Source organism: Perissodus microlepis, chromosome 2, assembly GCF_051167445.1.
Source record: "Perissodus microlepis isolate ML-2025 ecotype Zambia chromosome 2, ASM5116744v1, whole genome shotgun sequence".
Lineage (NCBI taxonomy): Eukaryota > Metazoa > Chordata > Actinopteri > Cichliformes > Cichlidae > Perissodus > Perissodus microlepis.
In genome coordinates, this window is record NC_140462.1 from 12,719,437 (window position 1) to 12,733,658 (window position 14,222).

Genomic DNA, 14,222 nt, shown 5'->3' on the forward strand with positions numbered 1-14,222 from the left:
ACTAAGTACAAATACTTCGTTACTGTACACTCCCTACATTTTTAAAGAAATATCCGCACTTCTGCTACTACTACTTCTACTACTTACATTTTCTAACAGACTCTTACATTTGGTTCATCTATAGCGTTTATACTCGGGAGTTAAAGTCGGTGGAAGGAGTGCATGTGTTTTTGTTTGCGATACTTCAGAAACTGTTTAGCGCTACAGAAGAGGAGACAGCATGAAGGGAGTGACGTTTTTATTAAGTAGTAATTTTAAATCCAACTTTTCTGTCAGCTGTGTGCATTTTGCAGCACAGTCTGTTGCTAGTTAAAGTACCAGCGGATGTATTTCACAGAGAGAGAAAAGAGAGAGCTAACTTGTAGAAAGTTAGCTCTCTTTGATATAGAAAGATGCAGAAAGATAGACAGAAGGGGAAGAAGAGAGGTTATGTGTAAGGGTAAGGACTGATAAACTGAAGATTTAAATCTTACATATGATGTCATCATTTTCAATCACGCATTGGATTTGTATATAATATGCTGTAACAAATTATGTATATTTTGTTTTGTCCTGCAAAACAATCTAAGCTGTACTAACTTTGTGTTATTCAAATGTTGCATGAAAATACTGGGTAGTTTTGTCCAGGATAAACAGGTTCGTTTGCATTAATGTGGTGAATTCACAGTAAAGCTCTGTGTTGGATTGGTGCACAGTGCCTGTGGTGCTCATGGTCAGGCTTAGGTTGCATCAAGTTGCAGAGATGAATTTGCATTTAAGCTGGTGATGTTTAGGCTCATTCGCTGAATTTCAACTTTATAAGCAAAAAGTTGCTTCAGTACTTCAACTTTTACTGGAGTATTTTTTTTAGCCTAGATATCTCAACTTCTGCTTAAGTAAATAAAGTCTGTACTTTCGCCACCCCTGACTATGAAATTGAGAAGAAAACGTGTGCAATCATGTGACAAATGGGTCGTGCTAAAAACAATAATATCAAGCGGAAGCTCTTATGTATCCTTATGTCTTTAAAAAATCATCACCACTGATGAAATTATTATTTAAAAAGTGGCGTGTGAAACCTGAGTGCTTGGTATTTCCAGGGTGCGGCTGCTCTTGAGTGTAGCGTAATTACGGTACCGGGCATGCGTAGTGTTCTCAAGTATTAAAAGCAGTGCTGGATGAGACAAGAAGGGAACTGGCAGGGAGAGAGAGAGGGCAGAAGTTGGATGGCGCTATCCTTTGTCGCCGTATTTCGGCACACAAACAGCTGCCGAGCGTCTCCGTGATCCGTGAAATTACACCTTTGCCGCCGTTTCACGCCGTGGTGGCTCCTCGGTGTCATCCGACAAACGGTGCGTATACAAAGCTAAACTAGCCAGTCTGCTAGCACTTTCCAACGTTACGGAGAGGCTGCTGCTCCAGCTGTACTTTAACATTAATGCACGCCGAGAAGCATTATAAGTTTGCTAACAAGCCGGGCTGACGGGGGTTGTGCTTTTGGCGTCGATTAACCAGCATCGCCGCCTTGGCACTGCACAGTTTAACCGGGCAGGTATAGTCTTTAATTAAGTTGTAACAGAGGCGGAATGACCGTGATGTTATTCACGGAGCCCTGTCTCATTTCACTGCCGTAATCATTTAGGTTTATTTTTTTAGCAGCAGGTTAGCCAGTAAAGTTAACCAACAGCGGCTATGGGGCAGAGTTGATCACACGATTGAAAACTTTTGCGATCATAGCAGGAAAGCTGTGTTACAACTGATCACGAACTGTGTGTGAAACCGTCATCAGATCTGCAGCCCCGCGGACAGGATGATGGAAGAATCGGTGACCACATTTGAGACGCATCTGACCGCCGTCATGGACAGCCTGATCCGTGCCTCGGTGTGCGAGATCACCAAACTCTTCCAGGAGACGGTGAACGACTACCTGGTGGAGCTGTCCCTCAACAGGAAGGAGAACGAGGCTCTCAAACTGCGGCTGAGGCTCACCGAGAGCAAACTGAGAACCGAGCGCAAGTACGGCATGGGCTGGGCTGCCAACCGCCGCAACGCCGGGCTGGTGGCGGCAGCAGCACCGGAGGAGGAAGCTGGAGGCCGGCAGAAGAGAAAACTTGACGTGACTCGTAAGTATTTGCTGTGTGTGGTGACTTGGAGCTTTTCTTCCTGTTTACCTTTAGTTTGCATGATGTATACAGTTCAATGGCAGCTTATCAGCACATCCTGCAGTATTTCCCTATGATTGTGGCTTTAACGTGAATAACAATGTGAATGCTATGCAGTCTATGTGCAGTTTATGTGAAGACGCACTTGTTTTGTTGGAAAACCATCTGGCAAGAGCTGATCTCTCCCTCCCTCCTCCTTCCTCACCCCCCTTCCTCCTCCGCCTCCTCTTCATGTTCGCTCTCCCTCTGTCCTTCACCTCCCCCTCTCCTCTCTCCGCTGCATTCTGTCCCTCCTACTCCTTTCGCTCTTTCTGTGCGTTTGCTCACTCCCTCCTTTCCTCTCTTCCTGCCTGGTTCCTCCCCCCCCCACCTCCTTCACTTCTCTCCGTCTCCCTCCAACTCTACCTCCTCCCCTTCCCGCTCCTCTTCTCCTCACGCCCTCTCCTCCTTTTCCTATTCTCCCTGCCCCCACCTCCTTCTGCTCTGCTCTCTCTCTACTTCATCACGTTGAACACACACACACTCCCCCTCTCCTCTCCTGCTTCTCACCACCTCCACCACCCTCCATAATTACACACTCCCTCTCCACTTCTCCTCTCTCTCTCTTCCTATCTCATCTTTTTCAACTCTCCATCCTACTTTTATCTTTTTCTCCTTCACCGTGCCCTCCTTCTTTCCTCCTCTTCCTCCTGCCCCTCTTTTGACCCCCACCAACTCCACTTCTTCCTCTCCTCTCCGCCTCTCTCTCACTCCTCGCTGTCACATGTTTTTCTCTCCTTTCCGCTCTCTTGTCTGTCCTTCCACGCCCCCTCTCCTCAACTCGTTCATCATGCTAACTCCTCCTCCGCCGCCTGCTCCCATTGCTCTCACTCCTGTTCCCGTCTGCATCTCCAATCCCCTCATCCTCCTCCTCTTCCTCGTCTCCCACTTCTCCACCCTCTTCTCTCCTTCATCTCTCCCTCCCCTGGCCTTCCAATCACATCCTCCCACCTATCTCTCTCCCCCTCATATTTCATTTGCCATTCTTCCTGCTTCTCCCCCTCCCCTTCACTTTCTCCTTCCTCTCACCTCCTTCACCACCCTCCCTTCTCCACAGGAGGCAAGTCAAAAAAAGGCCCAGCAGCAGCCTATGGCAAAGCGTGGCCTGGAGGTGTGTGGAAGGAAGGAGGAGGAGGAGGAGGTGGTGGCGGTGCTGGTGGTGGTGGAGGAGGAGGAGGAGGAGGAAGTGGAGCAACTGTGGGCATGGTAGCAGGAGCGGGAGGAAGAGGGGGGAAGGAGGCCAAAGATATGTACCTCATCCAGTTCCCCCGGGATGAAGAAGACGAGGGAGGGATGGTGGAGGAAGAGGAAAGGGAGGGCAGCCTCAGCGGTGAGGGGGAGGAGAAGGCCAACATCAAAGAGGAGGTGAGGGAGACAGGCTTTCTCAGAGGAGGAGTAGGAGGAGAAAGTGGCACAGCATCTCTGCTCTGCTCTGCAGCTTCATAAACACTGAGAGAGCATGTAGACACAGACAGACGATAATAATACAGAAAGAGTTTTGCTCAAATTCTTCTTCTATCAGATCACTGCAGAGATATAGTGGATAAAGTGAAGCCTATTGATTTGATATTTAGCTTCCAGAGGAGCCAGGAGTGGGGCTCTTCATATCTCAAGCACAGCAAGCTTTTAGGGAGAAACACTACTGTTAGAAAAGCTTTCCACCACATCACCAAGTGGCAGGACGCTGATCCACTCTTCATTTCTCTTCTGGATTTGAATATTCAAACCATGCATAATGTGCATAAATTTGCCTCCCTGCTCTGTGAAGTCTTTCACCGCTTGAAAGGAGTCCTTCACCTAGCTGTATATCTTTATTTCAGGTGCATTGTAAACATATCATGTGGAAATTTAACAAGCTTTTTTAGAACAAGAGTAAATTTAATAGTGAATGTCTCATTGTACCTGGACTCAGTTGATTACCCAGTACAGTAGCTCTCTTTCTGCTTCTCTATGCAGTTGGCCCAAACAGAGGGTTATCAGCCTGCCTCTCTCCGACTAATCAAGGAGGCTTTGAAGATGCATCCGCCCAACCAGAACCTCCACGCTGGCTCCAGAACCCCGAGTGAAGGTAATGAGCCCAGGACTCACTGAGTGAGGGAGGGCAAGTTAGAGAAAATGTTCAGAGACCAGTAGCTGAAGGAAAACGGAAATGATTGCCCACACCAGCTCGTTCACTCTCTCCTCCTCCTTCTGTTTCTGCTCAGGAGATCTGTCAGACCGTCCCCCGACTCTTCATCCAGGGGAGAGTGAAGAGGAGAACTGGAAGGTGGGCTCTGCAGAACCATCAGAGGGGGGAATGACCGTGGATGAGCTGAGGGGCCTGGAGTCTGCGTTAAGGGCCGAAAGAGGCCGCGAGCAGGCTTCTCAACGTGACTCAGAAGTGGTGTGTGGGTCCGAGATCAGCTTGGCCCCTAAGTACATTGGTCTCGATGGAATGGAGCAGGATGGAGAGCTGGAGCCTCAGCCACCCACTCTGCACAAAGAGGACCAGATAGGACAAGGCAGGGTGAAGGAGGGCGAGAGGTTGGGAGTGGCTGGGGATGTGGAGCTGAGGTTAGGCTGGTCAAAGAAGTTAAGAGAGAGCGACTCAGCTCCAGTCATGCCTGTAGAGGATGTGGTGGAGCACGGAGAGTCGGAGCCTCCACCCCACCTATCTGCTCCGGGGAGCGTCTGGGAGAGCGCCGGGGAAGAGGAGGGCGGCGGGGACCTGCTCCACTTCTGCCCACAATGTGGAGGAGGCTTCACTTCGGAGGCCGAGCTGGAGGAGCACCCGTGTCCACTAGGTGGCGCCCATTTACAGAGCAGCGGAGCAGAGGACAGTCTTTTCCCTTGTGCTCACTGCGGCAACACGTTCAGCCACGCCTGGGCTCTGAAGAACCACGAGTGCGCCTGCGCCGCCGAGCGGCCGCACTGCTGCGAGATCTGCGGGAAGCGTTTTACACACTCACGGTCGCTGGAGCGCCATCATCTGGTGCACACGGGTGAGAGGCCGCACCGTTGCCAGCACTGTGGACGCAGCTTTAGTCGCCTTGGTAATTTGGAACGGCACCAGCGGATTCACACAGGTGAACGTCCATACGGCTGTGAAGCATGCGGCAAGCGCTTCAGCCGTGTGGAGTACCTAAAGAGACACCAACTCATACACAACAGCGAAAAGGCAACACTCCAGTGCTCCAACTGTGGAAGGGGCTTTAGTGATGTGGAGCAACTGAAGAACCATCAGTGTTTTTAGAGGCTTCACAATAAACAGTGTTTTTTTTTTTTTGTGTGTGTTTTTTTTATGGTTGTGGTAGAATTTAGCTGATGAATGTGACTGTTACAATCTCATGTCTTTCCCTGTGATTATCTGTAAGATAACAAAGCACATACATGGCAGACTTTGGTCGAGTAAACAATGAAGGCACATTTTAAAAAGCTGGCAGGAAGGACTGGTTGGTGTTTTTGTGTTGAAAGGGAAATAAAGTCAGTCTCCGCCATCTAGCCATTTTAACTGGAAGTATTATTATTTGTATGTACGTGCACAGCCAGGACTTATTTATAATGATGAATACATCGTTCATTTATACCTCTTTATCAGTACGTTAAAGCTGATGGCCTTGTTTTCTTTTTTGGATGACATAATTGACAGTTTGGTATTTTGTATGTTTGTGTTTTCGTCACATTGCTAGAAAATAAACATCTTAATTCATCAGGAAAAGTTTCGGGTTAGTGAATAATACGCTATAAAGCTTTTTTGTGTGACTACCTTCATCATAAATTGTAATTTTCAGCCATCACTAGGCAACATTTTCATTAAACATTCATTCAAGGACTAAAACATTTGCTGTTCAAAGAGCTGCTGCTTTTTCAGAACTTCTTGTTAATGATGGCTATCAAATGGAGATGCTCGCCAGCCACTTTATTAGGTACACCTGTTCAGCTACTTGTTAATGCATGTGTCTAGTCAGCTGACTGGATGCATGCGTTCACTGCATTCATGCATGTCAAGACAACAAATTCAAACCAAGTATCAGAAATGGGAAGAAAGATTTAAGTGACTTTGAACGTGGCGTGGTTGTTGTTGTTGTCACGTGGGCTTGTTTGAGTATTTCAGAAGCAGCTTATCTACTTGGATTTTCCCACACACAACCATCTCGAACTATCTTGTCAATATGGACCAAACCCTGTGAGGAGTGTTTCCAGCATCTCCCCACAAAGTTGATTCTGTTCATCTGGACGTAGCGTTTTCTGTGAGAGAAACATTTCATCACTCATCCAAGTGATATCTTCGGTTTCAGCTGACTTCTGTTTCTGATGATTTCTATTTAGTCAACTGAGACTGAAAAAGCCACTTGAATAAGTGAGGAAGCGTTTCTCCCATGGAATAGAAACAGAATCAACTTTCTGGGATTTCCTTACCCAGATGATTGAGCCTGCATCAACACTTTCCAGCACCTTGTTGACTCTATGACAGAAAGAGTTAAGGCAAAAGGCAATCTATTAGCAAGGTGAAGTGGTAGGTGAGGGTAGATTGATGTTTTCCCTCATGATCGCCCACTCTACAGCTAAGTCCTGATATTAGAAAGGTGGTGAACCTAATTCGCAAAGTCCTCTCCACTCTCAGGATTATTTCTGTTCTTCCCACAGCAGCATGATGTGTGTCGAGGGGAAAAGATCTCCAAGTCAGGAAGTTCATATTTGAAGAAAGAGCAAAGTAGACCATCTGTGCTCACTAACGACAGCCCTGCTTGTCATCTATCCAGCCCACTTCAGGCTGGTTCTGACGGGATCTTCAACTTACTCGTACCAGATGACTCAAGGGCCGAGTGCTGGAGTTCTACCCACAGTGTAATCATGTTTCTCAGGGTGTCGATGGCCTCGCAGCTTTTCTAGTGCAGCATGGGAGTGAGGGGGCCCTCAGTTTAAATAGACCTGCTTTTATCCTCAAACACTGCTTGGCTTTCCGTCACATTTTAGAAAATGTGTGTTGGGAAGAGCTTCACATTCAGTCTGGCTGAAAAAAAATGTTTCATCTTTATGACAAAGCTGTTCATTACTGCCTGTGTGCAGGCTGCAGTCATGCAAGGAAAGGGTTGCATGTTCCATGGCCAGAGTTGTTCTGTTTTTATCTACGTCGCTTCTTTGTGGTTATTATGAGTAAATAGAAAGTTAAACGTTTTACGGAAGTAGAACGAAACTGCTCTTTATTTGAAGTCTTATTGAATTTATCTATTTTCAGACCTTAAGGAAAAATCAAAACTAGATCTGTTAAGGTTAAACTAATTCACAGTGCACTGGCGAGACTTTACTGAGCTAAACTGTAATAAAATAGATTAGGCTGATGAATAGAAGTGCTTTCATACAAAAGTCAACTTATTTTATGTTGTCTGAGTCATGATCATATTATAATTATAAAAAATATTGCCATATTAGACATATTCAAGTGTTGGGCTGTTGTTGAGAGTTTCTTTTGTGCACTAGTTATACAGATATAAATCTCACTTACTGATATTTCTGATTGACTGAAGGGCTTTCTTGCACTATGCAATGAAAACAGCACTTTGACATAACCTGGCACGCTGTGTATTTGACATAAGATACTGTGTCTTTGTAGTTTTTAAATAGCGGCTAAAGTCTAGAGTAACTTAAAAAAGACATAAAACAGTATGACACTCAGCAGTTTGGTTTGTTTGCAGGTTCTGGGTGAGCGGTGCGTGAATGTAGAACAACTACAAACTAAGCTAACAAGCTGTGTTTGTTAGCTCGGCCAGTCAGGTGTGACGAGAGAGAACCCTGGAAAGATTCATTTCTGGCCTCCTGACCCAGAACAGCTCAGTTGTGCTGCAGCTCTAACCAGGACGGCTCCATTAGTACATTTTTTGCAACATCAGGAAAAGATAAAGAAAGAAACCCCAAAAGTCAGGGTTGAGGCTGTGAAATGTGTTGCACAGATCTCAGGCAAACCAGTGTTTACTGAGACAAGAAGAAAAACAAAGATCAAAGCAAATGGATATGATTTAAATAGTGGTTCATCATTTGGCTGTTTGCCACGTGATTGTGCACATCGAGTATAGCTAGATGTGGTGCACAATGCAACAGTTCACAATGCAACACGTGAAATGTGTTGCATTTCACGTCTCACTTGTGGTTCATCATTTGTATATCATCGAGTATAGCTGTGCACCACATCTATCAGATATTAAGTTTTATTAGCATTTGGTAAAATGCTATAGGAAGTAACTGAATGGTGTCTGATGGCTGATAGCTAGAAGCTGATGTTGTTTTGTTTGCATCCCATTTAGCACCATGTTTTCAGTGGCTGGAAGAGCCATGCGGGAGTTGCGGTGTTGTAGCATTTTCCTACAAAGAGTCTGTATCCAGATATGTTTTCACTGTCTCTATAAATATTAAAAATCTAAAGTCTTTTTTTTTTTTTTAAAGAAGACATAAAAAAGCTGTCCATCTGTCAGAAGGTCAGTTTGTTTGCAGAGTAAGGGTGAGTGGTGCATGAATGTGGAACGGCTATCAGATCAGCTCCAGTGAGCCATTTTCTGCAGGAATAGGAAAGACAACAAGTAAAAAAGAACCCAGACCTACAGCTGTGAGATGTGTTGTGTCTCACATCTTATTTGCAGTTCAGACATTTAAGTTTCACCATTGGCCCATCTGCTATGTGACCAAAACCAGAGTACGACCTAATTTATTAGAAAATAAATGTTGTTAGATAATAAATTCACTTCCTGTAGCTTTTTACCAAGTGACAGTATAGTTTCTGCTTGCTGATAAATTAAAAAATGGCCAGAAGAAACAAGGGGCGCTTATGGTGTTGCAGCATTTTCCTTCAGAGAGTCTGTCTCCAGCTTTATATCAAGTTTTCTATAAAAATTAGGGCTTCTTGAGAGATGTGAAAGATTGGAAATAACACACCAAGCACAAATGCTGTGATGCTATCTATGGGTAATCACTATTTAAATCATATCCATTTGCTTTGATCTTTGTTTTTCTTCTTGTCTCAGTAAACACTGGTTTGCCTGAGAACCGTGTTCTTTGTGTCACTGAAACTCGCTCTCTCGTGGGAACCAAATTTTCTGAACATATAAAAACTCACCTTACCATAGTTCGACCTTTATTTAGCAACTGTCAGTTCACAGCAAGTCTGCTGTTTATTTATTTTCTTTATGTGGTCAAATAATTCATGAGAAAGTTCCTCATTTCAACTATTTTTCTTTAGTTTGACACAATCATCATTAAATGTTGAACTGGGTAACGTCAGTGGCAAACCTCTGAAAAAAAGGGACCCAGAAAGCTTGTCTGCCCCTAAAATGTTTTCTATGATTTAATGCTGAAATTCACTAAGTCATTTTTGTAAAGAGGAAAAGATGAATTCAAACATTTGTATAGACTTAGTATTTATTGATGGTGTTCCAGCTCAAATGTACATTTGTAATATGTAATCAATAACTGACTCATGTTAAAACCAGTGCAGTTTTATTTAAAAGAACTGAGCGCTTGCTACTCTCTGTGTTTGCCTTTTGAATCTATTGGAGAATAAACATTAAAATCACACACTTCAGTCTTGATTAATTGGAAAATTATAATTCTATTAAATGTGAGCGAAATGACATTAGCAGGAGGGGAAATGACATTTTTACAAAGTCAATCAGGGGGAAAAAAACAATTTCAGTCCATCATGTCCTCGATAATCAAGCAGAAGCTCAATAATTAAAACTGCAGCGAGTTTATCAGAGTCCAGTCAAGCTAAAGGCTTTTATGCCTGACAGCGGTTATCAAACAGACTGATGGGCATGGCCAGTCTTTTTGCCAGGATACCCTCCAGGTTCTCTAACGGCATCCTCCTCACATCATAGCCCCGCATGCTGGGTTTTGCATTCTTATTAACTGGCACAATCTCCTCGCCGCTGTTTGGGTCGTTTCTTCCAACTGCAGCATACGTGGGGAAAAACTGCTTCACATTATTAGGGAGATCAGATTTGAATGATGGGCAGCAGTAGGCAGACCACATGTATTCAGGAACAGACACCCTGTTATTAATCCAATGGTCCCCAGATTTGTATGGCATGGCCCCGGTGATCACGTACATGGTCCCGTTGCAGAACAGCTTGAAATCTCTCAACACGTCATTCTCCAGTTTGCTCCAGGGTCCAGAGTTGGAGCCCTCTTTTTGGGGGACAATGTTTGTCAGGGTAAAGGTGGCTTTCCGGTTGTCGAGCGTCTTCTGGTGCAAGCTGGGATTGAGATGACCCTTGGTAAAGCTGGAGTTCCTGTAGTCATCAAGCACCGCCTGGCTTTCAATCACATTCTGGTCGACAGGGGTGTCGAAATGCTTCATCTCTGGGCTGGCACCGGAAAATGCCAACTGACAGATGGAGGAAAAAGGACATGAACATGTTTAGAAACTATAAAAGAGTTTGCTGCTTCTGTTTGAGTTAAACAGTCACATAGCTTTAAACATGACCTCAAAATGCAAATGTCTCTTTCTTCATGGGTTCACAAAAGAAAATATATATGTGACTGTGTTTTTCATACATGTGTATTTTACGTATAATCTCTATTTTTCACCGGAAAAAAAAACAAACAATGAACACAACACTATAAAATAAGTGTCTGCTCCTTCTTACCTGCGGTTCATACATCCAAACGGATTTGGGTCGTTTGCCATCAGCAGGACTCAGTCTGTACGCAGAGAACAAAGGCACTCGATGCTGACGATCATACAGGCTGGCAAAGTGGTACTGGTTTCTATAGCGCTGGCATATTGGCTGATATCCTGGTGCCGTGACACCCTGTGGGGGAGTTTTATTATAGAAGAAATTAGGGCAGTGGGAGAAGTCCTTGCCGATCTCGCCAACAACCAGGCTACAAAGAAGAAGGAGAAACAGAGCTCTGATGGAGGGTTGGAGCAAATTCCTTTGAGACATCTTCTGTAACAGATGAGCAGGTCAGCTGTAGATCAGAAACAGATTCTAGTAAGCAGACGAATCCCCGGAGTAAAATAATCCACAGTTGTTGTTTGTTAGTTCTGCATCTGCAATCTAACGCTGAGGTTTCCTCATTTATACCAAGAGCGTGGTAACAGTTCTTACCCACCCACATCGACGTTTACAATCAAACTTCCCCTGCTAACGAGCAGTCAGGCTCCCTTCTGAGAATCAAGTTTGCGTCACAGATTTAAAAAAAAAAAATCTTGGATTCTTTTCAAATTTTAATCATTTGGAAATTTCGTCAAGGTAAATGGATAAATTTGGACCTACACACTTGTAGGAACACCTTGAGTTCTACAAATCCTGGGATTTTATTTGTCACACTATGTCAGTCTGATGACACACAACATGCACTGATGGTATTCGTTTTAAAAAGAGCAAAAAACGTGTGGTAAAGTCACAGGAACTGACATTGCCTTCCCTGTTTGTTGTCTCGTACAAGTTGATTTTTTATCTTGAGTACACTTAGTCCAGAATTTTTAATGGCCAGGAGAATCTCCCTTATTACACTTTGTACCTAAAAAAAAAGAAACATCATGGAAAACTTTGAGACATGTATCTCGTTTAAGGCAGAGCGGTGTGACATGCGATCCTTTAATAATGAAAATCAAACACTCGTTTCTGTTACCACTGTCCTAAACCAGCTCCAGCACATGTTTAATGCAGCATCAGGTGTTTATTGACAGTCATTTGACAAATTATGTATTTATGTAATCACATGCTGTCAAATGTTTCTGTTTCTTTTTCTGTCTCATTGGTTTCGGTGTAATGCAGTTTTTCCTTCTGTCATCAAAACTCCGCTTGATGTCAGAACCAGTAGGATTCTGAAAGACAAAAAAAGCTCCTCACAGAGCTTCCCTGATTTCACAATTGCCAAAATAGCAAATGTTTACTACCAGTATGTGTCTTCTTTGTTTTGTTATGTGCTCAATTTGTGGGGAGATTCTCCATTTTAGTCAGTTTTTAATCAAACAAATTGTGATTCACTACATTTAGCGATACATTTTTCTGCAGAAAAAGCAAAAAATATGAAAGTACCATGGTCACAGCAGAAAACTACAGATTAGATATTTTTCACACATCTAAATGAAACACATCCTGATACCTACGTGTGAAAGGAAAGTTTGTTTTCTACAAGCTACTGGTTCTGTGTTGTAGTAATGGTTTTCTGTATGACTTTATCAGTATCTCACATCACTGTGGAGGAATTGTGGTTCACTCTTCTTTACAGCGTTGGTTGCAAAGAAGTTTAATCTGTTTAATCATGGACATCAATTTAAGGTCTGAAATTTCTCTGGGACATTGCAATATCTTGATGCTTTTGTTTTTCTGCCATTCTGTTGTAGATTTGCTGCTGTGCTTGGGATCATTGTTTTATTGCACGGCCCAGTCATCACAAAAATGGGTGCTTCCATGTTCTTTTAGAGCAAAGAGGCATTCCAAACAAGACAAACTTGTTTATTCTTCTTCTAATGGTCATGGCCTTTAAAATTTAACATGCTAACTGAGGCCTGTAGAGAGCTTTTGGGTTTTCAGCAGTTTCGCATTGTTGCAAATTTTTGGAGTGAATTTTCTGGAATTTCCAATCTTGGGAAGATTATGGCATTGTGTTAACCAACATCTGAATGCTCTAAACCTCTGCTTTTATAGAGCCGGTCATACTTGCATTTGATTAGCAGTGCCTGACTACTTTACTTTAAAAGTAGAATGGGAGGCAGAACTTTCAGCTTCCTGGCCCTCTTCTGTGGAGCCAGCTCCCAGTTTGTATTCAGGAGGCAGACCCCTCTCTACGTTTAAGATTAGTCTTAAAACTTTTCTGTTTGATATAGCAGATAGATAGTTAGATTCTTCCCACTGTCGCCAACTGTTTGTGTGATTTGGTGCTATATAAATAAATTGAAATAATTAAATTACTTCTTACCCACTTAATTCCAGTAGTAAGGACGTATTTAATTTTTCACAGTACTGCACAGGTGAAAATATATTTACATAATAACTTAAACTGACTAAATGTATACATATTTAAGATTATACATATTGAATACATATTACCTGACTGCATATTACTTGGTATTATTCAGCCATCAAACCTCATGGAATTACTCTCTCACTATCTACGGCATTTGTGGGCATTGGGAAAATGTCATATTTACTGGTTTCAGTTTTCTATGATTTATAGGATTTTAAATGCGTGAAACACACTGCCTCTACATCTAGCCATGATTGATCTGTTTCTACAGAAATGCAGGATGTTACGGTGTAGTGAAAAATTAACACAGAACACACACAAATGCAGAACAAAAACTATAAATGCCATATTTACTTTCACAGTGTTTATGGAGAAGTATACAAGTACAAGGACCGGTGTCTTTGTGGATCTAAAGAAAGCACATGACAGGGAGCTTAGAGCGGAACTGTGGGACTGCAGGAGGAAGTCAGGAGTGGCAGAGAAGTATGCGAGGCTGGTGTAGGACATGTATGAGGACAGCGAGACAGCGGTGAGGTGTGAGGTAGGAGTGAAATGTGGGGATGGCATTACATCAGGGAACTGACCTTCCTACTTAAGATGGTGATGGACAGGCTGACAGATGAAGTCTGGAGTCTCCTTTGACAACGGGTGTAGGGAGCAGGTGGAAGAGAGCCTAGGTGGAGGTATGCTCTGGAGATGAGATGAATGAAAGTCAGTAAAAGCGAGACAGAATAGGTGTGTGCATAAGGAGACAGGTGTAATGGGGAAGCAGCAAAAACATAGATAAAAACAATAAGTGATCCAGAGCTGTGGACAGTGCACAAGAGAGGTGAAGAAAGGAGTGCAGGCAGGGTGGAGTGGGCTTCAGGTGTGATTTGTGGCATGATAGAAGAAAGAATGAAAGGGAGGATTTACAAGAAGGTAGTATGACGTGCTATGACACATGCTTTGGAGACTGTGGCACTAACAAAAAGACAGGTGGCAGATTTAAAGATGTTAAGATTTTCTCTGGATTAGAAAGGAGGGCATGCAGAGGACTGTTGTAGCAGATGGGGATGCTAGTGACAGGGTGAGATAATCTACTGTAGCGAC

At 43.5% G+C, this 14,222-nt stretch overlaps 2 protein-coding genes across 3 annotated transcripts; one reads left to right on the forward strand and one right to left on the reverse strand.

The window, feature by feature from the left end:
• Positions 1 to 1,036: 1,036 nt before the first annotated feature.
• Positions 1,037 to 5,443, forward strand: LOC146392427 (uncharacterized). 2 transcript variants are annotated; one of them, XM_084947601.1, is made up of 5 exons: positions 1,037 to 1,331; positions 1,769 to 2,102; positions 3,238 to 3,545; positions 4,137 to 4,248; positions 4,385 to 5,443. In XM_084947601.1, exons 2-5 carry the CDS (start codon positions 1,790 to 1,792, stop codon positions 5,410 to 5,412), a joined length of 1,761 nt encoding a protein of 586 aa, XP_084803727.1. In that variant the 5' UTR covers positions 1,037 to 1,331; positions 1,769 to 1,789; the 3' UTR covers positions 5,413 to 5,443. The 2 variants fall into 2 exon arrangements, with proteins under 2 accessions (XP_084803727.1, XP_084803728.1); XM_084947602.1 differs by lacking the exons at positions 1,037 to 1,331; positions 1,769 to 2,102 and having other exon boundaries at positions 2,110 to 3,291.
• Positions 5,444 to 9,561: 4,118 nt separating this feature from the next.
• Positions 9,562 to 11,357, reverse strand: LOC146392428 (endonuclease domain-containing 1 protein-like). Its single transcript, XM_084947604.1, has 2 exons — positions 10,799 to 11,357; positions 9,562 to 10,536 (listed from the first exon to the last, which is right to left on the reverse strand). The coding sequence occupies exons 1-2, from the start codon at positions 11,096 to 11,098 to the stop codon at positions 9,928 to 9,930; spliced, it is 909 nt and encodes a 302-aa protein (XP_084803730.1). The 5' UTR covers positions 11,099 to 11,357; the 3' UTR covers positions 9,562 to 9,927.
• Between the last annotated feature and the right edge of the window lie 2,865 nt (positions 11,358 to 14,222).

Coding starts and splice junctions, on each gene's coding strand:
- LOC146392428 (XM_084947604.1), bottom strand. CDS start 11,098: ATGTCTCAAAGGAATTTGCTCCAACCCTCCATCAGAGCTCTGTTTCTC. Junction 10,537..10,798: donor TTTGGATGTATGAACCGCAG/GTAAGAAGGAGC, acceptor TCCATCTGTCAG/TTGGCATTTTCCGGTGCCAG.
- LOC146392427 (XM_084947601.1), top strand. CDS start 1,790: ATGATGGAAGAATCGGTGACCACATTTGAGACGCATCTGACCGCCGTC. Junction 2,103..3,237: donor GAGAAAACTTGACGTGACTC/GTAAGTATTTGC, acceptor CCTTCTCCACAG/GAGGCAAGTCAAAAAAAGGC. Junction 3,546..4,136: donor AGGCCAACATCAAAGAGGAG/GTGAGGGAGACA, acceptor TTCTCTATGCAG/TTGGCCCAAACAGAGGGTTA.